Source organism: Pongo abelii, chromosome 1, assembly GCF_028885655.2.
Source record: "Pongo abelii isolate AG06213 chromosome 1, NHGRI_mPonAbe1-v2.0_pri, whole genome shotgun sequence".
NCBI classification, from domain to species: domain Eukaryota; kingdom Metazoa; phylum Chordata; class Mammalia; order Primates; family Hominidae; genus Pongo; species Pongo abelii.
In genome coordinates, this window is record NC_071985.2 from 123,549,355 (window position 1) to 123,574,436 (window position 25,082).

The 25,082-nt window shown below is 46.5% G+C and overlaps 1 protein-coding gene across 8 annotated transcripts in view; it reads right to left on the reverse strand.

Annotated features, from left to right (window-relative positions):
• ELAPOR1 (endosome-lysosome associated apoptosis and autophagy regulator 1) overlaps positions 1 to 25,082 on the reverse strand; it is an 89,492-nt gene that overhangs the window by 16,601 nt on the left and 47,809 nt on the right. For 6 of the 8 annotated variants that reach the window (XM_054530167.1, XM_054530180.1, XM_054530162.1 and 3 more), the window contains 7 exons: positions 23,571 to 23,691; positions 20,898 to 21,090; positions 13,551 to 13,698; positions 12,995 to 13,075; positions 11,992 to 12,097; positions 11,734 to 11,883; positions 1,505 to 1,593 (listed from right to left, as the gene is read on the reverse strand). In XM_054530167.1, the coding sequence (XP_054386142.1) occupies positions 1,505 to 1,593; positions 11,734 to 11,883; positions 11,992 to 12,097; positions 12,995 to 13,075; positions 13,551 to 13,698; positions 20,898 to 21,090; positions 23,571 to 23,691 (888 nt within the window). The remainder of the gene's footprint in view (positions 1 to 1,504; positions 1,594 to 11,733; positions 11,884 to 11,991; positions 12,098 to 12,994; positions 13,076 to 13,550; positions 13,699 to 20,897; positions 21,091 to 23,570; positions 23,692 to 25,082) is intronic. The other 2 variants (XM_009246947.4, XM_054530195.1) reach the window with 1 other exon arrangement.

A 25,082-nucleotide genomic window follows, 5' to 3' on the forward strand; every position in this document is an offset into this window, starting at 1 on the left:
GACACCACAGAACTGAGTCTAAGGTGCAACTGACAAGACAGAGCCATTCTCTCTTGGCTGCTGGGGAAGGGGATGATGCCCCAAATATGTGGGGGAGGTGGTGTTGGTAAGAGATGACTGTGCAAAATATTCATTGTTAAGGACCAGACTTTAACCCATGCTTAGTTAGGAAAGGGAGAATTCAGCCAGCCGTCCAGCCAGCAAATGTTTATGCACCCTAAGAGCCAAGCATCATGCTTAGTGCTGAGTGCAGAATGCCCAACTCCTAGTTCTATCCGCTTGAGAATCTCTAGCTTAGGATACAGACAGCTCAGCCAGATCCTTCTCCGTGCGCCCTCAAGCCCTTCCCTGCTCACTTACACTGTTTCTCCACCCACCAGGCCCAGCTGCCGCCTCCTCTCCTGCTGTGTCTGCTGCCTGGAAAGCTCCACGGCTCCTCCCTCATCTCCTTCAGGTCTCTGCTCAAATGTCACCTCCTCAGAGAGGACATCCCTACCCTTCTAAAATAGCGGCACCACCCTCCTTCATTCTCTCTCTCCTAATCCTGATTTATTTTTTTCCTTCCTACCACTTACTACCATTTGCTATATTATAATACCCATTTGTTGTCTATTATCTCCCTCTCCGCTCCCTCCCCAACAAGACTTAAGCTCCGTAAGGGCTAGATGTTCCCTCAGTTTTGTTAAGTGATGCATACCTAGCACCTAGCACCGTGCCTGGCACAGAGTCGCTCCTCAATAAATATTTGTTGACTGTTGAACAAATGGTCTCCTCTGAGAGGCTTTCTCTGCCGCCCCCACCCCAAGTCCTGGTAACTCCTCTTCTGGGCTCCCCCAGTTCCCTGCACATCCCTCTGGTTGCCTTGACTGGGCCCGTTTTTCTCCTCTCTCCAGCTTCCCATAAAGGACTGTGGGCTCCCTGGGGGCAGGAGCTTGTTTCAGTCGTCTCTGACTCCCCAGCCTATAGTGCCAGGCCTGACACATCAGTCAGCCTCAAAAAGTGCTTGTTGACTCAGTGACAGTGTAGACTAGGAGGGAAAGTTCTTTTCTGAAGCAGAAAGCCTGAAGGAAAGAGGAGCAGCAGAAACGGAACAAATCAGACCATAGGCAGGAATCCATTCTCCGTGCCAGCACACAAAAGCAGTGCTGAGGGGGTGAGCCTGAAGAGCCCCGGGAGGACATTGTGTACGGACAGGCAGGCTCTGCCCGGAGTGGCTCGGCACATAGAAGAAACCAAGCAAGAGAGAAAGAAGTGGATTTTTGAAACAGAACATATGTGCATAAACAGTGAAACAGACGCCGCAAAAACAGTTTCTGACCGGAAAATGAATGAAGAGGTCTCATTTTGCCCCCCACCCCACCTAGCCCTAGGGTCACCTCCAAGGTCTGTGGGGTTTTAACTAGTGCCAATGTCATTGACCTCAGAAGCTCCAAATGGTGGCAAAGCTCAGGGAGTGGGAGACAGGCCATCTGGGGCTAAGGGGCTCCAAGACTGTACTACCCACCTCTCCGTTGGCATCACAGGCCGTGTGTGTGTAGAAATAATCTTTGTCTGTGCAAGCTGGGCGCGTGTTACAGGAAGAGGATCCTTTCTCTAAATTGCCAAAGCAAGAAGAAATATTTGGAGTTACATAAGAAAGCTGAGCTCCTGGCCTCTTCATGGCCCTGTGACTCCCAAGTCCCTGGGTGCATTGCCACACAAATATTGCCAGAAGTAGAAAATCCTGCACACTCACCCTTCCCCTTGTCTCAATAGTGTCATTTCCAGTTCCCCAACCCTGCTCAGGCTTCCCTTTGCACCTCTTCCAGGTGCTGATGAGAAACCACTGTTTGCCGCTCTCCCTCCCCCGCCCTATGGGGCAAGGGATGGAGAAGTGGCCTGGCCAAAGGACCAGCAAGGAGGGTAGATGGAAACAGCCTCTTGCAGGTTAACCACCGCCAACCCAAGTTCCCTGAAATCTGGGGAGGTTCAGAAAGTTCACCATCTTCCAGGTGCCTTAGTGTCTTGACTCTGCGTGTGGTTTTTCTACTCCTGAAGTGTTGAAGTAAAACATGACTTTGCTTTCATACTCATTCCAAGTCTTTCTATGAATGTTCTAATACATGCCTAGAATGAAGGCCTTCCACCTTGGAAATTTCCTTTTCTTCATGCAACCATTCTACACAAACCAGGTTTGTAATTTCCTTGGACTCCACCTAACACATAAGGTTCTTCCCACTTGCCTCAACCCAAGCATCCCAATACTATCTTTATTATTATAATTATTGAGATGGAGTTTCACTCTTGTTGCCCAGGCTGGAGTGCAACGACACGATCTTGGCTCACTGCAACCTCCACCTCCCAGGTTCAAGTGATTCTCCTGCCTCAGCTTCCTGAGTAGCTGGAATTACAGGCATGAGCCACCATGCCTGGCTAATTTTGTATTTTTGGTAGAGACGGGGTTTCTCCATGTTGGTCAGGCTGGTCTCGAACTCCTGACCTCAGGTGATCTGCCCTCCTCGGCCTCCCAAAGCGCTGGGATTACAGGGGTGAGTCACTGTGCCCGGCCTCTTTATTATTATTTTATTATTGTTATTTTTTAGAGACAGAGTCTTGTTGTGTTGCTGAGGCTGGACTGCAGTGGTGCAATCTTAACTCACTGCAGCCTGGAACTCCTGGGCTCAAGCGATCCTCCCGCCTCCCGCACCAGCCCAACACTATCTTTAACTCTTGATTTATACCTAATGAAAAATGTTAACTGCTGGGCATGGTGGCTTATGCCTGTAATCCCAGCACTTTAGGATCTCTTGAGCCCAGGAGTTCAAGACTAGCCTGGGCAACATGGCAAACCCTGTCTCTACAAAAAATACAAAAATTAGCTGGGCGTGGTGGTGGAGGCCTATAGTCCCAGCTACTTGATGCTGAGGCAGGAGAATCGCTTGAGTCCAGGAGGTTGAGGCTGCAGAGAGCCATGATCATGCCATTGCATTCTAGCCTGGGCAATGGAGAGAGACTCTGTTAGAAAGGAAGGAAGGAGGGTAGGAAGGAAGGAAGGAAGGAAGGAAGGAAGGAAGGAAGGAAGGAAGGAAAAGAAAGAAAGAAAAAGACAAACGTGAACTGTCAGTTTTCTTCTGCTCTCTGCATGTTCTCCTCCTGTCTATGTTAGCTCTGCTTTAACCCTGTGAACCTCTGGATAGTGAGAACTACTTCTATGAATCTCTATTCATTTTTTATTTTTTATTTTTTTCATTATTTCATCATATGGGTTTGTTTTCTTTTTTCTCTCTCTCTTTTTTTTTTTTTTTTTTTTTTGGTAGAGACAGAGTCTCACTATGTTGCCCAAGCTGGTCTTGAGCTCCTGGCTTCAGGCAATCCTCCCACTTCAGCCTCCCAAAGTGCTGGGATTACAGGCATGAGCCATTGTGTTTGACTCTCTCTTTAAAGCAGTGGGTTTAACTTTTTTTAATTTTAAAAACTCTTTTGAAAATTTGAAAAAAAGAGATGTTTCTCTCTACCTAGAAAAATATGCATAATTCATACAAATAAAAATTCTTTGAAAGTTTTCTAGGGAATTTACTTCCTCCAGAATAAAAACAACTGTTTTATGAGGTGCACATTACAATACTGTTACTACTGCCACCACTACTTCGAATATGACTACTGTGTCACCTGCAGATAAGCACTGAATAATGGTAAGACTTCTCTCTCTTTATATTACCTGGAAGGCAGTATGGTGTAGTGGAATGAGATTTTTTTTTTTTTTTTTTTTTTTTGAGACGGAGTCTCGCCCTGTTGCCCAGGCTGGAGTGCAGTGGCACGATCTCGGCTCACTGCAAGCTCCGCCTCCTGGGTTCACGCCATTCTCCTGCCTCAGCCTTCCAAGTAGCTGGGACTACAGGCACCCGCCACCACGCCTGACTAATTTTTTGTATTTTTAGTAGAGACAGGGTTTCACCGTGTTAGCCAGGATGGTCTCGATCTCCTGACCTCGTGATCCGCCTGCCTTGGCCTCCCAAAGTGCTGAGATTACGGGTGTGAGCCACTGCTCCCGGCCTGGAATGAGATTTTAAGCTAGACGGATATGGGTTTGGATCCTGCTTCATCATTTAGCAGCTGTGTCACTTTAGGCAAGTTACTTTACCTCTCTGAGCCTCAGCCTTCTCATCTGTAGAACAGGAATAATAATATATACCTTGCTGGAGCCAGTACATACCTGGCACATTGTAAGTAGATACTCACTAGATAGCAGTAACTATTATTACCTGCATGTTTGGGAATTATTATTATTATTATTTTTTGAGACAGAGTCTTGCTCTGTTGCCCAGGCTGGAGTGCAGTGGTGCCACCTCAGCTCACTGCAACCTCCACCTCTTGGGTTCAAGCAATTCTCCTGCCTAGCCTCCTGAGTAGATGGGATTACAGGTGTGCACCAGCACACCTGGCTAATTTTTGTATTTTTAGTAGAGACGGGATTTCACCATGTTGGTCAGCCTGGTCTCCAACTCCTGACCTTGTGATCTGCCTGCCTTGGCCTCCCAAAGTGCTAGGATTATGGGCTTGAGCCACCGCGCCCAGCCAGGAATTATTTTTATTTGGGAGTGGTCACAGGAGAGTGAATAAGGATTAAAGGTCTCTTTCCCTCCCTTTCAGTTAAGGGCTTATTTCTCAACTGATTCCTTCTTTTTCTGGAGGCACCACATGGATTCGTAGATCAGATAATCTCCTAATTGCAGTCTTGTTGGCCTGAGCTGGAAAGTTCCCTCAACCACACATCTCCATACCTCTTCTGTCTCTGTCTTATTAGGCTGGACAGGAGGGAACTACTGGCTGAGAAACAGTTGGGGTCTTCTCAGCTCATTTACTTGGTTACCAAGCAGGAGGCCCAGTTCAGCACAGAAGGACCCATGGACTCCTGCTTTTGACTGAGTTGGCCAGGAAAAATGTGGGGAGAGAGGCTGAAAATGTGGGGAGGTGCCAATTCTTAGGTCTAGCAAAGTACAAGTTATGTGTTAGAGAATGCATTCTACACCAAGACCTTTCTCTGCTTGTCAAATATTTGCCCAACCTGACATCCTAGCTCTGGGTTTTAGCAAAAATGGCTCAGCTGTTTACACACTGATCCCTGTTAAGGTGGTTTTAATAAATGATTAACCAAAATGCTGAGACCAACCTCCTTTCCCAGCTTGGGTTTCATCAAAGTGTTTAAGTTGGATGCCAGTCAAGTTTGGAAGATGGGCCTCTGTGTTTGGTTGAGGGAGTGAAAAGTGACTTAAGTAGGATTGGCCCTGGGCAAAACTGTAAGAAGATAAAGTTTATCTCAGGGGCTCCAACTCCTCTTTCTGCACCTGCCTCCTCCTTTCAATATCCCCCCAACATGCCCCCCACCTCCAGGAGTACAATGTTCTCACTGGGATCTGTTTTATCAAAGTAAAACATTTCTCCTGAGGGTTTCAGTACTGAATGGACACAGGCCCAGGTCAGACAGCAGCTCATGCTTTTGTGAAGCTCCTTAGTGTTGCTGAGCTTCTCTTTCTTCCTCGGTAAATGCAGAAATCACTCCCTCACTATGCTATAGGTAATAAATGAGATCATGTTTTGTCAATTGGAGAGTACTATACACGTGACTTATGAGTGTTACCTGTACCAGGAGTATTTTGTTTTCTTTTCTTTTTTTTTAGAGACAGGGCCTCACTCTGTCACCCAGGCTGGAGTTCAGTGGCGCAATCAGCTCACTGCAGCCTCTACCTCCCAGGCTCAGGCGATCCTCCCACCTCAGCCTTCTGAGTAGCTGGGACTACAGGTGCATGCCACCACATCTGGCTAATTTTTTTTATTTTTGTAGAGACAGGAGTCTTGCTCTATTACCCAGACTGGTCTCAAACTCCTGGCCTCAAGCACTCCTCCTGCCTCGGCCTCCCAAAGTATTAGGATTACAGGTGTGTGCCATAGTGCTGGCCTGAGTATTTTCATATTAAAAAAGGAGTGTTGGGACAGGGTTTAAGGTAAATGAATTAATAAAATTAGTGCTTACTATATGCCAGGCCCCTTTCTAAATCCTTTACCTGTATTAACCAATCCTCACAATAACACTATGAGGCAGATATAATTATTGTCATTCCCATTTTTTTTTTAAAGAGATGGGGTCCTGTTCTGATGCCCAGGCTGGAGTGCAGTGGAGCAATCATGGCTCACTCAGCTTCTAACTCCTGGGCTTGAGCGATCCTCCTGCCTCAGCCTCCCCAGTAGCTGAGACTACAAGCAATAGCCACTGTGCCCAGCTGTCCTTCCCATTTTATAGACAAAGAAACAGAGGCACAGATAAGTAATTTGCCCAAGGTGGCACTGCTACTAATTGGTGGAGCAGGGATTTGAACCCTAGTAATTTAGTTCTGGAGTCCATGCTCTTTAACTTCATGCTATTCTGTTTAGGAAATGGATCACTAATATTAAACATAACACAAAGAAATTAAACCTAATGATCAAATTTTAGGGACCAGTGAGAAAGATGCTTTTGGTCAGGCTTTTGTCCTTCACATTGCTCCTGTGAGTTCTCCAATCTCCACCCACATTAATTCTACCTTAGTTTAGGTCCTGGACATCAGCAATGATGCCAGCTGCAACATCTCCCTACCACAGCCTCTGCCTCCAGCATTCCCTCCCTCCTCTGCATGGCAGCCAGAGTGGTCTTTCAAAAGCACTGGCTGAATTCCCTCATTTAAAATTCTTTTTTTTTTGAGATGGAGTTTCCCTCTTGTCACCCAGGCTAGAGTGCAATGGTGTGGTCTCGGCTCACTGCAACCTCTGCCTCCTAGGTTCAAGCAATTCTCCTGCCTCAGCCTCCCAAGTAGCTGGGATTACAGGTGTGTGCCACCACACCCAGCTAATTTTTGTATTTCTAGTAGAGACAGGGTTTCACCAGGTTGGTCAGGCTGGTCTCCAACTCCTGACCTCAGGTGATCCACCTGCCTCAGCCTCCCAAAGTGCTGGGATTACAGGCGTGAGCCGCGCCTGGCCTCTTAAAATTCTTTAATGACCGCCACTGCTGATAGGATCAAATCCCAATTTTTTGCCCCTACAATAGCACAGAAGGACTGCTCCATAATCTGTTTCCTGCCTGTTTCTCAGCCTTAGATGCAACTTCTTGCCACCTAATCTCCAGCCAAGCTGAATTATTTGCAGTTTCCTGAGCTTTCTGACCTTTGCTCACACTTCTTTTTTTTTTTTTTTTGGAGATGGAGTCTCACTCTGTCACCCAGGCTGGATTGCAGCGGCATGATCTCGGCTCACTGCAACCTCCGCCTCCTGGGTTCAAGCAATTCTCCTGCCTCAGCCTCCCGAGTAGCTGGGACTACAGGCGCCTGCCACCATGCCTGGCCAATTTTTTGTATTTTTAGTAGAGATGGGGTTTCACCATGTTGCCCAGGCTGGTCTCGAACTCCTGAGCTCAGGCAATCCACCTGCCTTGGCCTCCCAAAGTGCTAGGATTACAGGTGTGAGCCACTGCGCATGACCCTTTGCTCACACTTCTATCCCAAACATCCTGCCCCCACCAAATCACTAATTAACCTTTCATCTTTCCAGATCTTAGTGAGTGAAACTTTTCCTCCTTTTCTAGAGAGGACTAACCATTTTCCTTTTTTGCCTCCACTACATTCTTTTTTTTTTTTTTTTTTTTTTGAGATAGTCTTATTCTGTCACCCAGATTGGAATGCAGTGGCATGATCTTGGCTCACTGCAGCCTCCACCTCCCGGGTTCAAGTGATTCTTCTGCCTCAGCCTCCCAAGTAGCTGGGATTACAGGCGTGCACCACCACACCCAGCTAATTTTTGTATTTCTAGTAGAGTTGGGGTTTCACCATATTGGCCAGGCTGGTCTTGAACTCCTGACCTCAGGTGATCCACCCACCTCGGCCTCCCAAAGTGCTGGGATTACAGGCGTGAGCCACCACACCCGGCCCACCTCCACTGCATTCTACACCCAGTGCTCCTATCCCAACACCATGGAGAGTTACTGCACTTAGGTGTTTATATAACAACATTTCCTTTTCAACATAAGCTGGAGGGCAGGCACCAGCTCTAACCCTAGCACCAAACTAGTCCTTGGCAACTGGCAGGTACTCAGAATATATTTGTAAATGCATGGACCTTCTGTCACTCCCTGCATACAGTCTATCATAGGCTATCATCAGAGTCTCCCTGCATTTTCCCAGTCTCTCACTGACCCTGTATTCTGGAAGAGTCAAGTCTCAAAGAAATATGACTCTCTTTGTACCCCAAGCTGGTGAGGTTGTCAACAAATTGACCATGTTCCTCATAGTAAAAACTCACTGGCCAGGTGCGGTGGCTCACGCCTGTAATCCCAACACTTTGGGAGGCCAAGGCGGGTGGATCAACTGAGGTCAGGAGCTCAAGACCAGCCTGGCCAAGATGGTGAAACCCCGTCTCTACTAAAAATACAAAAAATTAGCCGGGTGTGGTGGCGGGCACCTGTAATCCTAGTTACTTGGGAGGCTGAGGCTGGAGAATCACTTGAACTGGGGAGGCAGAGGTTGCAGTGAGCCGAGATCGCGCCATTGCACTCCAGCCTGGGCAACAAGAGGGAAACTCCATCTCAAAAAAAAAAAAAAAAAAAAAAATAGGGAAAGGAAAAAGAAAAAACTCACTTCTCAGTCAATGGGGCACATTGAGAAATCAGTGGCAGAAGGAAGATAGATTCCAAGAATTCAGACTCCCAACCTAATGCTTTTATAACAGCACTCTGGATAAAAATCAGCTTACATAGAGTTGATCAAAACAATCCTATGCAGTTTTTCTAGAACCACCTTGCCATTCAAACCCTTGCCCAACTGCTGGACCATAAAGGGAGCCAGAGATTTAGGCTAACAAAGGTTGCTGTTGATAGAAGCAGAGTGGGGAAGAGGAATAAAAAATGCAAGTGGAAAAACAGGAATCTAGACTTACAGATAAAAACTTCCCCCAAGATCTAAAGATTTCTGTTTTAGTTGAAAACTGCACTCATTTGGCAAGATCTGTGTAGGTAAATATGACTTTTGTTTTAGGAATAGTGTAGAAACAAGCAATTCACAAGGTCAGTGGCTGGTCTTGGTTGAGCAAACACATACTTTCACACCTGTGTGAAGTTTGGCATGTCTTTGTAGGGATATGTAGATCTGTTTGAGAGAGGGCCTTGTGCTGGGTTTATATATAAACTGTGTAAAAAAGGAAAAGTAGAATAGTTGTGAGTGTTTCCAGGGGAAAAGATGGGACTGTTTCTCTCTCACTTCTTGTTTGTCTCAGAACCTGTCTTGGAGGTTGGCCCTCATACCAATGTCTGGACTGCTTGAGCAGAAAGCCATCTGCTGGCACTGTCCATCTCACACCAGAGCCTCGATACCCTCTGGAACTCCCTCAAATGACCACGTTCTATTTCTCAAATTGGAATGCTTTAGGAAGCTATCCTCAAACAATAAAAACAGGCTGCTTCCTGCTGTCCCCTTACTTTCCCTCAGAGCAGTGGTTTGCAAATTGTGTTCCAAGGAACCCTAGATTTCCCAAAATGCCTGACTTGACTTCAATGAATGCTCTTGGGTTGATAAAAGATTGTAATTTGCATCTTTAGACCTTGTTATCAAAATCTTCTTGTTCATCAATATAGGCTCATGAAATTAACTTTGATAATAATTGTTATATGTTAAAATGTATAAATTTATACATTTTAAATCTACTGTATCTACTGTTTATATTATAATCTTTTTTTTTTTTTTTTTTTTGAGACTGAGTCTCGCTCTGTTGCCCAGGCTGGAGTGCAGTGGCATGATCTCTGCTCAATGCAACCTCCACCTTCTGGGTTCAAGTGATTCTCCAGCCTCAGCCTCCTGAGTAGCTGGGATTACAGGCACACACCCCCATGCCTGGCTAATTTTTGTATTTTTAGTAGAGACGGGGTTTTGCCATGTTGGCCAGTCTGGTCTTGAACTCCTGACCGCAAGTGGTCCGCCTGCCTCAGCCTCCCAAAGTGCTGGGATTACAGGTGCGAGCCACCACCCCTGGCCTGTATTATAATCTTATATAATGTTTAATTTAAAATTTCACCACTGGCTGGGCGTGGTGGCTCACACCTGTAATCCCAGCACTTTGGGAGGCCGAGGTGGGCAGATCACCTGAGGTTGGGAGTTCGAGACCAGCCTGGCCAACATGGTGAAACGCCGTCACTACTAAAAATACAAAATTAGCTGGGCATGGTGGTGCACGCCTGTAATCCCAGCTACTTGGGAGGCTGAGGCAGGAGAATTGCTTGAACCCGGGAGGCAGAGTTTGTGGTGAGCCAAGATCACGCCATTGCATTCTAGCACTCCAGCTTGGGCAACAAGAGTGAAACTCCGTCTCAAAAAAAAAATAAAAATAAAAATAAAAATTCACCACTTAAAAAAAATGATTGGACTGGGCACAGTGTCTCATGTCTGTAATCCCAGCACTTTGGAAGGCCAAGGCAGGAGGATCACTTTGAGGCCAGGAGTTCGAGACCAGCCTGGGCAACACAGTGAGACCCTGTTTCTACAACAGCAACAAAAAGATTGCAACCCAGGCCGGGCGCGGTGGCTCACGCCTGTAATCCCAGCACTTTGGGAGGCCGAGGTGGGTGGATCACGAGGTCAGGAGATCGAGACCATCCTGGCTAACACAGTGAAACCCTGTCTCTACTAAAAATACAAAAAATTAGCCGGGCGCAGTGGCGGGTGCCTGTAGTCCCAACTACTCGGGAGGCTGAGGCAGGAGAATGGCGTGAACCCGTGAGGCGGAGTTTGCAGTGAGCTGAGATCGCACCACTGCACTCCAGCCTGGGCGACAGAGCGAGACTCCGTCTCAAAAAAAAAAAAAAAGAAAAGATTGCAACCCTTTCCTTAGCTTTCCTAATCCCTCTAGCTCTGAGCTGCTTTTTCTTTTTGCCATGACACCATGGCACTTTTTACCCTCTCACATACTATATAATTTATTATGTATGTATCATCTATTTTTTTTTATTGTCTCTCTTCTCCCCACCCCCGAATGTAAACCCCATAAAAACACGGACCTTTGTCTGTTTTGTTCACTGATGTATTCCAAGCACATAGAATAGGGCCTGGTAGATAGGAGAGGCTCAATATTTATTGAATGATTTATTTTTATTTTATTTTTTTAGAGACAGGGTCTTACTCTGTCACCCAGGCTGTAGTGCAGTGGTGCGATCATGGCTCACCGAAGCTTCAACCTCCTAGGCCCAGTTGATCTTCCCGGTTTGACCTCCCAAAGTGCTGGGATTATAGGCTCACAGCTTGAGAGGCTGAGGCAGGAGGATCACTTGAGCCCAGGAGTTCAAGACCAGCGTGGGCAACTAGCAAGACCCCTGTCTCTATAAAAATAAAAATAAAAAATTAGTTGGGTGTGGTGGGGCATGCCTGTAGTCTTAGCTACTCAGGAGGCTGAGGTGGGAGGATTGCTTGGGACAGGGAGTTTGAGGCTGCAGTGAGCCATGATCGCACCACGGCACTTCAGCCTGGGTGATAAAGTGAGACCCTATCTCAAAAAAAAAAAAAAAATGACAAAGTGATTAATGGATATATGGATTGGCAAGGGTATTCCAGGATCCAGAAAGGTGGGGTTTAAGAATTACCATCCTCAGCTTGGCCAGAAGGATAGCTCTATTCCCTGGTTTCTCCTTGTGTGTTTTGGTGGTACTCTCTATTCCCAAACTCTTCCCACCCTCAGAAACATCACCTGAGTATTTGTCAGGGTCACACTGGTGGCAAGAAGTTTCTCCTTTATTTGAATAAGAGTTGGCTGGGCAAAGTTTGCAGAAAGAGGAGCCCTGCTTGTCTGCATACGTGCCGGGTTTGCAGGGGAAGCATTCTGAAGTGTAGGCCACCCCTAGGGAGGAAGAAGAGCACAGAAAAGCAAGGATTCAGCCTGGAGACTGAGTCCCCAGGAGACTGCAAAGGCAACAGCCCTGGAAGTCAGTAACCCTGCTCTCAGTACCTGTTATGGCGATGTTTCTCACCAGCACAGGCTTGGATACTTTGGACCATACTGAGAAGGCTGTGGTTCTCCAATAGAGGACATTATTGCCTCGATTTAGCTCCACCTAAAAACCACAAACAGGAGCATTCATTCATCACAGAGAGAAATCTCGCTAATCTGTTGGTATAGCCTCTTGTTGGGACGACTCCTCTTACTAACTGCATGGTAATGCTTCTTCTGACCCTCTTCCTCCTCTTCCTCAGCTCTGTCCTTCCTCCCAACTTAGCACAGCTCCTCTCTCTTTCTAAGCCTCCTCTTACAACCCTCCCACCGCTCCCTGGATCATATATACCATGAGCACCTCTTGTGGTGAGACCAGTAAAGAGACCTGAGGGTCCTGACAATAGGGTGACTGGCACTCCCTCATTCTTCTGTGGTTTTGCAGGGGACAGCCCCCCTCCCCAGAAGACTCAGTCTTTTTTTTTTTCTTTTGAGACAGAGTTTCGCTTTTGTTGCCCAGGCTGGAGTGCAATGGCTTGATCTCAGCTCACCGCAACCTCTGCCTCCCGGGTTCACGTGAGTCTCCTGCCTCAGCCTCCCGAGTAGCTGGGATTACAAGCATGGGCCACCATGCCTGGCTAATTTTTTTGTATTTTTAGTAGAGATGGGGTTTCTCCATGTTGGTCAGGCTGGTCTCAAACTCCTGACCTCAGGTGATCCACCCACCTCGACCTCCCAAAGTGCTGGGATTACAGGCGTGAGCCACCACGCCCAGCAGAAGAGCCAGTCTTAAAGCTGGAAAGCTGCTTGTCTTTGGAGTCAAGCCATAGAAGTGACAAGTCAGCTCACACCCATATTCTGTCAATGCTAGAGGACAGTAACTACAGCATCTTCATCATATCACGCTCCTGCCCTCCAGGGACATTGGGGTGGAGGCTCAGACTGGGAGGAAGCACTCTCTGAGGAAAGGCCCTGGGTCCCTTTTCTGGGATCTCTGGGAGAAGGCTGGTGTGATACTCACACTGTGGAATTCCCATCCTTTCTCTGTGGTCTTCATCCACCTGGAGTCATCTGCATTGGGCTGGCACTGGTCATTCTGAACCTGACATAAAAAGATTTTGGGACCAGAGTCTCAGCTTTGTAAGGAAATGGATACCTTTCCCCACACTGCACCAGCCCTCCAGAGGGGCCTTCCTTATATGGGAAGAGTTGCCAATTTCCTTTAGGGATTGAGCTCAAAACACATGAGCCTCAAAGTAGGGCAGGAGTTAGTCACACACACAAAATGAGCATTGACTCCAAAGAAATAACTTGCAACTCAGATGTGCTGTTTTCATGTCTGAGCTGGATAAAACACTTAGAAATCTGCCAGACAATTCTTCCCCCAAGAGTCCTTTCACTTTTGCCTTTTCTTCTTACCTCCTGGGGCCTCAGCTCATTTTGCCCACAGCTCTCTCCAGAGGGAAAACAACGGTGATTCCCCCAAGCAGGGCTACACTCATGATGGATTCCTCAAACGGATCTGAACCCCAGAGAGACTTTTTAGCTCCCACCCTCCACCTTGGCCAGGGGCTTACGAAAAACTCAAAGATGATGCTGGAGTCTGGGTAGTAGTATTCGAAGTTAACAGTGCCGGATTGCTTCAGGTTGACGGCGTACATCAGTGTGGCTGTGCATTCGTCCGTGTTGGAGGCGATGTAGTCGCCCTGGGGAACCCACTTGGACCTGTGAAGAAACAGGAACCAGGTTCACAGGCAGGAGCACAGCCCACCAGGCTTTGTGCCATGTGCAGGTCTCATGTTCTGCTGGGTCTTTGGGAATTTTCAGGCTTGTGATTCACAAACTGAAACTTGGACCTGAAAATGCTCAGTGAAGAAAGACAAAAGAAGCTCTCAGGTAGGTCAAGGACCTGGAGCACAGTAAGAAGAGGAAGGCAGACAGGTGAGAAAGACAAGCAGGCATGCCTCCACATTGTGCAGAGCTACCTGGGATACGGGTGGCAGGTGAAGTTGGGGAGGGATAACATTTTTTTTTTTTTTCTGAGGCAGAGTCTCGCTCTGTCTCCCAGGCTGGAGTGCAGTGGCGTGGCCTCGGCTCACCGCAACCTCTGCCTCCCGGGTTCAAGCAATTCTCCTGTCTCAGCCTCCCGAATAGCTAGGATTACAGGCATGCACTACCACACCCAGCTAATTTCTGTATTTTTTTTTTAGTAGAGACAGGTTTTTCACCATGTTGGCCAGCCTGGTCTCGAACTCCTGACCTCAAGTGATCCACCCACCTCGGCCTTGCAAAGGGCTGGGATTACAGGCATGAGCCACCGTGCCTAGTCAGGGAGGGGTAACATTTATTGGTTGCTTACTACCTTCCAGGTATTGAACTACGTGCTTTATATTCATGATTTATTTTCATCAATAAGAGGAAATGTTTTTTCTGTTTAAGAGATGATGAAACTGGGGCTTGGAGAGTGCCAAGCCCAGTATTACGAAGCCAGCGAGTGGCAGGGCTGAAATCAGGTCTGCCAAACTCTAAAGCTGTCAAATAACTCAGTAGACACAAATATTCTTCAGAACTCAGACATCCACCCAGTCTAGTCTACCTGTTTTTCCAGAAATGTTTACTATAAGATGCTGCATGTAAATGGTTTTTATGGAAAGGAGGAGGGCCAGAGAACCCCGGAGACAGCCAACCTGGTCATGTCTGTTTTATCTCCTAAATATGTGTTCACTCTATCCACCCTGTCCACGGGCTCTCCCTATGCTCACCACCACACCATCTATGAACCAGCCCCCAAACTTGTCTCCCTGAAGCCAGTCCTGCATCCTCCAAGCCCTCTGCATGCTGCGGCCCAGCGGACAGATCCTCCAGAATAGACATCTAACCATGACACTCCCTTGCTTCAAATTAAAACCCCTGGGACTGACTCCCTGTGGCCCTTAGGATAGGGTACAAATTCCTGATGCACTCTTTATACTTCAACTCTATGACATTTCTTTCAATTCCTCTGCCAAGCTTTCTCTTACCTCTGGGCCTCCTGACATCCTCTTCCCTCTTCCTAGAACAAACTTCCTCCTCTCTCTCTCAGTTTAACTCCTACTGTGTCTTAAATGTCACTTAATCTAAAAAGTCTTCCGTGATTCTATCTGCTTCTGCTATGGGTGCCCTTAGCTCTCTTTGCTCCTCTTCTCATAGCCATAATCCCATGATATTTTATTTATTTTTAGTATATTATGAAATATGTAAGACCTATACAACGGTGTAATGAACACTCACCGACCCATCACCTTGCTTAAGAAGTTCAACACAGCAGAAGCCTCTGTGTACCCTCCACTAACCTCATCCCTTTTCCTGGAACACACTGCCTTCCCCACTGCCAAGTGACTACTTTCCTGAATCTGGTGTTTAACATGCGCATGCGGTTCTCTACATGTAGGTATCTCTAAACAACACACCGCATGGTAGTCCTTCGCATGTTTTCAAGCTTCACATAAATGGTATTATATTTATGGGCTCTGAAACTCACTTTGGGAAGGAAGGGACTTCAATATACTAATTGTGAGATTCATCCATATTCACACATCCAGCTTTTCTGGCTTCTTCTTTACTACTGCATAACATTCCTTTGTATGGCTCTACCATATATATTTGTGCATTACTCGTTGATGGACATTTGGATTGTTTGCAGTTTTGTGTGCACATTCTGCTGTGTTCCTGTCTCCTTAGGCACATGTATGAGTAGAAAGCCTGGGAGGAGAACTGTATGTGAGCCTCCCATTTACCAGCTACTGCTACACTGTTCCTGTTGCTCCACATCCTCTCCATATTTGAAACTGTCAGACCTCAAAATTGTTGCCAATATTATGTGAGGGAAGAGACCAAATTTATCTTGCTCACTAAAGTATTCCCAGCACCAGCCTGGGCCTGGCACATAGTGGGGACTCACAGGGTTAAAGAGTTGAACGTGGAAACAGGTAATCAAAAACACTCACGCTATTGCACTGTTTTGCCTGAGACCAGCCCAGGTTTCCAGTTGCTTAATAATGGCCAGTTGGGTGGGCATGGTGGCTCACGCCTGTAATCCCAGCACTTTGGGCGGCTGAGGCAGGTGGATCACCTGAGGTCAGGAGTTCGAGACCATCGAGACCAGCCTGACCAATATGGTGAAACCCCATCTCTACTAAAAATGCAAAAATTAGCTGGGTGTTGTGGTGCATGCCTGTAATCCCAGCTCCTCAGGAGGCTGAGGCAGGAGAATCGCTTGAACTTGGGAGGCAGAGGTTGCAGTGAGCCAAGATCGTGCCATTGCACTCCAGCCTGGGTGATAAAGTGAGACTCCATCTCAAAATAATAATAATAATAATAATAATAATAATAATAATAATAATAGCAGCCAGTTAAAGGAACCTCAGATTAGTCCACAGATTTCCCCCTGTGTTTGCCAGAATAGCATGGTTATTTTCAGCTCTTTGACAGTCAGTGTTATTCTCAAAACGAGAACATATAACATGAGCTCATCCAAAATATCCCAGCTAACCTAACAGCATTGATTTCTCCTTGTTGAAAGGGATAACCTTTAATGCTGATGTGCTCCACGACATCAGCTATAAATAACTCTTGAAGTTTAATGAATAATTTAAAAGATGCCATAAGTGGGTTACATTTGCAAAATGCATCATAATTCTGATTTTTGTCAGAGTTGCCCCTGGTGAAAACATTTCATATTCAATAATAACAACATGTTTTGATTGATTTCTAGTGTCAGGCATCGCTCTAAATTCTTTACAAGTATCATCTCATCAATCCTTACCTCAACCTATAAGAGTACTATTTTTATCATCATTTTTAGAAAGAAGAAACTGAAGCCCAGAAGTGCTTAGGAAACTTACCCTAGGTCATCCAGTTGTGATCTGCATATAATATTTTTCATTTTTAATGTTTACATTTCTCTCTCATTCTTGTTTCACTGTCACAGTCTTTGGGCATCTGCTCGATCTTTTCCACTAATATATGACATTCTTTCTATTACTCCCACGTTACTCCTGTTCCCTTAGCTTATCCTAGTCTCTGATCTCAGACCAGTACCTTAGCCCTGGGACATCAACCCAGGACCCATGGGAGGATCCCTGGAGGCTCAGAATCCTGCCATGGAGACTCCGTTCAGCTGGTCTGTTTTGTCCCCAATTATTTATTTTGTCTATTTTGAGCCAGACACTGTGTTAGATGCTGGAGACACAGTGATGAACAAGACAAGTATGATCCTTTCCCTCTTGGGGCTTGCATTCTCTTTCTAGTTGAGGAGACAGAAGCTTAACTAATCACACAATCACATAGCAATGACTGTGGTAAGTGCCATTAGAGAAATGCAGGATGATACAGAGCCTGTAACAGGAGTCTATGGGGTCAGGGATCGTTTCTTTGAGGAAGTGATTTTTAGGTAGAGACCTGAGGGTTAAGTAGGAGTCATAGAAGAGGGGACAGAGAGTCACATGTTCAAATGCCCTGAGGAGGGGAAGGAGTGCGATGGTCAGTGTGGCTGGAACACAGCAAGTGAAGACAGAAGGAACTTGGGAGAGGCTGGGGAAACGGGCAGAGGGCAGGGGGCAGGGCAGTAGGGCTCTGCAGGCTGTGGGAAGGTAGTGGACTTTATCCCAAGAGCAATTGGTAGCCATTGAATCTAGGGTTTTGAGCGGGAAAGTACTGTGACTGGATTTAAGATGAGGCTGGGTGCAGTGGCTCACACCTGCAATCCCAGTACTTTGGGAGGCTGAGGCGGAAGGATCATTTGAGCCCAGGAGTTTGAGTCCAACCTGGGCAACATACTGAAACCCTGTCTCTAGAAAAAATAAGAAGTTAGCCAGGTGTGTGGCATGTGCCTGCAGTCCCAGCTACACGGGAGGTTGAGGTGGGAGGATGGCTTCAGCCCAGAGAGGTTGAGGCTGCAGTGAGCTGTGATTGCGCCATTGCAGTCCAGCCTGGGTGACAGAGTGAGACTTTGTTTCTTAAAAACAAGAAAAAAGAAAGATGAATCTGGCTGCTGAGTGCACAGGCCTGGAGGAGGCTGGGAATGGAAGCAGGAGACCAGCTTGGAGTCTTTTGAGGCAGAGCAGGCAGGATTTGGGTAGCTGCACAGCTGAATAGGAAAGCCAAATACTTGCGCTCTAGGTATTAGCTCAATTATTGCCTTTCTGAGGGATGATGGGGAAACCACAAAAACCTCTCCAGATGGCCATTTCCTCTCCATTGACAGAGAAATATCCTCTCCCTCCCTCCCAGGGATGTCGTGGGATGCCTTAAGAGGCAGGCCCTGAAATAGTCCGTGCCGTGGAAACACAAGTTGTTATTAACCCACCCACATCCTGCCTCGCTGAGAGATAATGATTTCTGGACTCTCGGTTCAGTCCCCAGAGAGAGAAGAAATCCTTCCTTTACATGGGTAGGAATTGACTGAGCCAGGTCTGCACCTTATCCAGAGCCTAATGGATAAGGATTATCCTAACGGAGAATGTTAGGACTCAAATGGGGGTTGGTTGCCTTAACCCACACATTCCCGCTCCTTCCAGCTTTAAAGCTCTCTAGCTTTATCTCTGCCTCCAGTATGGTCATGCTAATGAATCTGACACACCAAATTGAACTCTAAAATAACCTAACATTAAAATTGGACTACAGATTAAATAGCCACTGCTTGGCTTAGACAAGATTTAAGTATAGGAATGGGAGACATTGCTCCCAGTTTTTAGAAATCCAAGTGTAATACAATTCTTGAGTCCTTCTTATCCATTTGATTGTTTGGGTGTAAGTGAAACTTTCACTTGCTTTCCTCCTGTATTCACTGTCCATATTTAATAAGGAACAATATGGCTGCCTTTCACATCCTCATATCCCCCCACTTTCGCTCCCTAGGACCCAATGTTGCCTTGCCCATAATAAATGTTATTTGAATGTGGCATTATGGAGCAGTGGAAGCTTGAGTTCGAATTTCAATCGCCAGCTGTAAGCTGGATAACAAAGGGCAGGTCATAACCTTGCTGAGCTTCCAGGTCCTCGTCTCTGTAATAGAAATAGTAATGCCTATTTCACAAGGTTCTTGTGAGAATTAGAGAAAATAATATATGTAAAGCATCCAGAATAGTGCCTGGCCTACAAAAGACATATCTGAAATAGATATCCAGTTCTCCAAGCACCCTGGACTGAGCTTTCCAGGAAAATTTTCTAGTCATTGGCGTCTCACAGAGTTTGGAAGATTTCAGCCAGCACTGGGCGAAGGCTAGGCAGAATTGGTTTTAGAAGTTAGCACTCAAGGTGGCTCATGCCTGTAATCCCAGCACTTTGGGAGGCTGAGGCTGGTGGATCACCTGAGGTCAGGAGTTTGAGACCAGCCTGGCCAACATGGTGAAACCCCATCTCTACTAAAAAAATACAAAAAAATTAGCCGGGCGCAGTGGCTCATGCCTGTAATCCCAGCACTTTGGGAGGCCGAGGTGGGTGGATCACGAGGTCAGGAGATCGAGACCATCCTGGCTAACACAGTGAAACCCCATCTCTACTAAAAATACAAAAAATTAGCTGGGCGTGGTGGCAGGTGCCTGTAGTCCCAGCTACTCGGGAGCCTGAGGCAGGAGAATGGCATGAACTCAGGAAGCAGAGCTTGCAGTGAGCGGAGACCACACCACTGCACTCCAGCCTGGGTGACAGAGTGAGACTCCATCTCAGAAAAAAAAAAAAAAAAAAATTAGCCGGGCATTGTGGCACACACACCTGTAACCCAGCTACTCAGGAGGCTGAGGCAGGAGAATCACTTGAACCTGGGAGCTGGAGGTTGTGGTGAGCCGAGATGGCACCACTGCACTCCAGCCTGGGTGACAGAGTGAGACTCTGTCTCAAAAAAAAAAAAAAAAAAAAAGAAGTTAGCACCCAAGCCGGGAAGATACCCAAGCTTTGCATATTGTGTTCCAGTCAAGCTGAAAAAGTATATTGGCTGATCCGAAATTCCGTGGTGGAAATCCAGTTGGTTTTTTTGGTTTTTGTTTTTGTTTTTAAGACGGAGTTTCACTCTTGTTGCCCAGGCTGGAGTGCAATGGTGCGATCTCAGCTCACTGCAACTTCCGCCTCCCGATCAAGTGATTCTCCTGCCTCAGCCTCCCAAGTCGCTGGGATCACAGGTGCACACCACCAGGCCTGGCTAATTTTTTGTATTTTTAGTAGAGACGGGGTTTCACCATGGCCAGGTTGGTCTTGAACTCCTGACCTCAAGTGATCCACCCGCCTCGGCCTCCCAGAGTGCTGGGATTACAGGCATGAGCCACCGCGCCCGGCCGGTTTTTGTTTTTCATTGAGACAGGGTCTTGCTCTGTTATCCAGGGGTACAGTGGTGCAGTCATAGCTCAGTCTAACCTTGAACTCCTAGGCTCAAGTTATCCTCTTGCCTCAGCCTCTTGAGTAGCTGGGACTACGGACATGCACCACCACACCTGGCAAATTTTTTAACTTTTTGTAGAGACAGGGGTCTCTCTATGTTTCCCAGGCTGGTCTCAAACTCTTGGCCTCAGGCAATCCTCCCACATCAGCCTCTCAAAGTGCTGGGATTACAGGGGTGAGTCACTGTGCCCAGCTCCAATTGGGTTTTGTTTTAAATAGACTGGGCCATTTAACCTTTGTCCCCCTTGTCCACTCTCTTATTTCCCCATGTTTTTTACTTCCCACAAATGCCTGTCCATCACTGGTGAGTTTAGGCCAGTAAGAGTGGGCCAGGCAGAGTCACATCCACTGGTCTTGTGGGCACAGCTGCAGGCCTCACCCTGGCAGCCTGGCTTCCTCTTCCCTCCATCCTCCCTGCCTAGCCTGAGGGGCAGCGGAGGAGGCTGTCCAGTGTGCCCTGCAGCCCCTTCCCCAGTGGGCTGGGGGTGGGGTGGGGGTGTGTGCAGACTCACGAAGTACAGTTCCCGGTGGACTCAGCAGCACTTTCATCCAGCTCCATGTTGGCTGAGAGGCTGGCAAAGCCATGGGGCAGCTCATCCCACTCATCAAACCGAATGCCTGTGCCAAGGGAGTAGCGGCCCTCAGCGCATGGCTTACACGACTGGTTCTTCATATCCAGAAACTCCCCGGCGTTGCAGGAGAAGGCTGGAAAACAGGGCAGAGACAAGGTGGGGCAGTGAGGTCACTGCAGCCCCAGTAGCGGATGGGCTGCGAGCAGCTGAAGGGAGGAGCGCTGGGTTGGGGTCTAGGAGTTTGGCCCACTAAGATTTAGGACCATGGCATTTACTGTGTGATTTTATTTTTCTTAAAAAAAAACAACTTTTTTTAGCAGTGATATTCCTTGCTATGTGTGATTCTATTTGTATGGAATGGCCAAAAGAGGCGAAGCCATAGAAACAGAAAGTAGATTTGTGGTTGCCAGGGGCTGTGGGGAGGGGCCTGGGGAGAGATTGCTAATAATATGAGGTTTCTTTGTAGGATGATTAAAATGTGAAATGAGAGTGATGATGGTTGCTGTGAATATTCTAAAAACCACTGAATTTTATCCTTAAAGGAATGAATTTCATGGCATATAAATTATATACCAATAAAGCTGTTATTAAAAAAAAATAGATCTAGGGCCATGGATGCTCTGCCTTGCTGTGGGACTTTAGGCTTGTCCCTGGCACTTGTTTCCTTTGGAGAGGTGCCCTGACCATTCTGAGAGCTCTCTGGTGAAGAGAATGCCAAGGTCTCTTGTGCTGACCCCTCTGAATGACACAAGGCCCTTCAGCCTTGAATTTCTCCCTTGAGCCTCTGGCCTCTGCCTTTCTGGTTGTACTGCCACCATGCTAGGTGGGATTCTCATGACCTGTTAACTCAATCATCGCAACATCCTCCTAACTAGTTCCCTATTCTTATTTTTGCTCATTCTGTGGTCAGAGGTACCTTTCTAAAACAGACGTGATCAGGCACAGTGGCTCATACCTGTAAACCCAACACTTTGAGAGACCAAGGCAGGAGGATCACTTGAGCCCAGGAGTTTGAGGCCAACCTGGGCAACACAGTGAGACCCTGTCACTACCAAAAAAAATGTTTAAATTAGCTGGGAGTGGTGGCATGTGCCTGTAATCCTAGCTACTCAAAAGGCTGAGGTGGAAAAATTACTTGAGCCCAGGAGGTCATGGCTACAGAGCTGCGATTGCACCACTGTACTTCAGCCTAGGAAACAGAGTGAGACCTTGTCTTTAAAAAAATAAAAAGTAAAACACGTATGTACTATTATTCTCCTTATTTTAAAAATAAACAGGCACTCCCTTTTGGTTCTAGAATTATGCTCTTGGCCTGGCATTCAAAGTTTTCCATGATTTCCCTCCAGCCTAACTTCCCAGCTTGACCTCCCACTACAAATCTTTCTCCACCTCAACTCCATCCATCACCTTCTCTGTGTTGCCTCTACCCTGGACCACAAGCTTTTCCTCAAATGTGTCACTCTTCATCCACATCTAAACTTTTGCTCAAGTGGCCCTTCCAGCTATGCCTGATCCCTAAATATTCGTAACTCTCATTCTTTCTCATATCATATATGTCTGCCACCCACTAGGCTCTGTGCTCCTCCGGGGATGGCTGGCTCAGTGACTGGCACAGACTGGGAGCTTCAGGAATGTTTCTGAAACAATGAGCGAATGAATGAATGTCTGCACTTTCCACCACCCTAAGCTTCTGAAAGCAGAGTGTGCCCTATTTGTCTTTGCAGTTCACACTGCATGTGCACATCATGGTGCTTACACATAGTGGGACTCACTGAAGTCAGCAGAGTTCAATGAAAATGGCTCATTTGTTTCCACTAGTCACACCTCAGTTCTGCTCAGGTCTCAGCAATATCTATTCATTAATTTAACAAGTATTTATTTGCTCACTTACTCAACCAGGCACTGTACTAAGCTGATTTTAGAATTTAAATATCTTCAAACTCCTTTCCAACTCTTCAAATAATTCCTTAAATCTAGTGCCTGGTTTTTCTTGTTATTCCCTTTGCATTCCTAAAAGAATAATGCAGGGGAAACAGTTGCCAATTGTAGAAAAGTTGTGACTGCAGAGTCACAGAGGCAGGCGCTGGGGCTGCGGCAAGCCACTGCCTTTCCTATTGCATAATCAGATCCACAGTCAGGAAGATTCTTGTCTCCTGAAGTGATGCCTGGAGCATTTTAAAGGACGTCTCTACAGAAACTTAGCCTCTCTGACTTCCTTTTTAAGAACGAAAGCAAATCTCAATCTTCCATAATGACTGATTGTGGCTGGTGAGTGAGTGTAGATTGGAAAGACATACAGAGGCAAAAATGAAAATGTATGCAAACAGTAAAGAATATCTGAGTGCACACAGCTGGCATTGCTTATGCTGTATCCAGTGATGGGATTTAAATTCCTTAAAAAAATGAAAGCAAATTCAGATATCCAGTTTGCATTCATGAAATACTTCTGCATCAAATCTCATAAGGGTCTGGGATGTGGGGACTAATTGGGGAAAAGATCTGATTCCTTAATGCAGCTGCTCTGCCAGGGAGTGCCCAGATTGGATGGCAGGAGACTTGGGGGAGAGATCAAAGCTGAGTGACAGGGAGGCCCTGAGCAGGATAGCTGCTTACAGCACTCGGTGCCCTTGACGGGGTCGGGCAGGCTGGTGCACAGGCCCGGGGTATGCGGCACGGCGACCCTCCACCTGGAACCCGTGCTGTCACACGCCGTGTACTCATAGTGGTACTCAGACTGCAAGGGAGAGAACAGTGGGCAAAATGTGCATTAGCAGTGATCAAACATTAACAGCTTCACACCCACTTGCTGCCCAGCACCATGGCTACTGATGCTCATCCTCTCAGAAACGGACCCTGGGACCCCTGGCAGGGAGCTGATGATCATGAACCGAGTACAAGAACTACAATGATTTGTATCATTCCCTTCCACCCAGCCACGGTCTAGTCCCTAGAAATCATTTTCGTGTGTGACTCTCTTTGTTGTTATGTTTAAGTAATGTCCTTATGGAGCAGAGGAATGTGGGAAGGTAACTAAGGAACAGGCTAGAAATAGGTGGAGTTTTTCTTATTCCAAAGTGTAGAATTTATGAACGAGGACATTCTAAATGGAAGGATGTTCTAAATGGAAGCCTTAGTCCACAAAAAATTTACAAAGGCTCATCACAGAAGTGGTATGTATTTCTATTTCCCTGTGTTTCTTTTTTTTTTTTTTTGAGACAGAGTCTCGCTCTGTCGCCCAGGCTGGAGTGCAGTGGCATGATCTTGGCTCACCATAACCTTCGCCTCCTGGGTTCAAGCGATTCTTCTGCCTCAGCCTCTCAGTAGCTGGGACTACAGGCGAGTGCCACAACACCAGGCTAATTTTTGTATTTTTAGTTAGAGATGGGGTTTCACCATGTTAGCCATGCTGGTCTCAAACTCCTGACTTCATGATCCACCTGCCTTGGCCTCCCAAAATGCTGGGATTACAGGCGTGAGCCACCACACCTGGCCCTATTTCCCTATGCTTCTTATGCTCCTTTCCGCTCAGAAAGACTATGAATTCCCAATTGCATTTTATGAAAACATATTTGGCCGAGGCAGTTGATGTGCTCTCACTTGAGCCTGTTCATCCCTAATTTGTCTGTGCAATGGGAAACTCATAGTTTAATTGTTTTACCTGAGCTAAAAATAATGGAATAACAACAAAACAACCAAATCAAGCATTAAGTAAAACAACAACAAACAGTTCTACTCAGAACAAAGAAAACACAATTGATGTGCCAAATGCCCTTAAGCGTTTCTTCCTCCTTTAAATCTGGTAATAAACAACAGACCACGGAATTAGTGATGATTTTGGCTCTGACAAGTATTTTACAATCTACACTTACCTAAAACTATATTCAAGCCCAGAGGTACTTTGTATTACTGTATGCATAAGGAAAATAGAATTAATGTCCCCCTTTAACCCACGTGAAAGCGTGATTGCATAACATGTATAACATCAAGGAGCTAAGACAAAAAATACAACAGTTTTGAAGTTTGCTAATCTAATAATGCGTCAGGACCAAAAGGAAAAAGCTTTATTTTTGGGGATAGGTAAACACACTGCATTTCATCTATTCCAAGATGCACGCTTTTTCCACA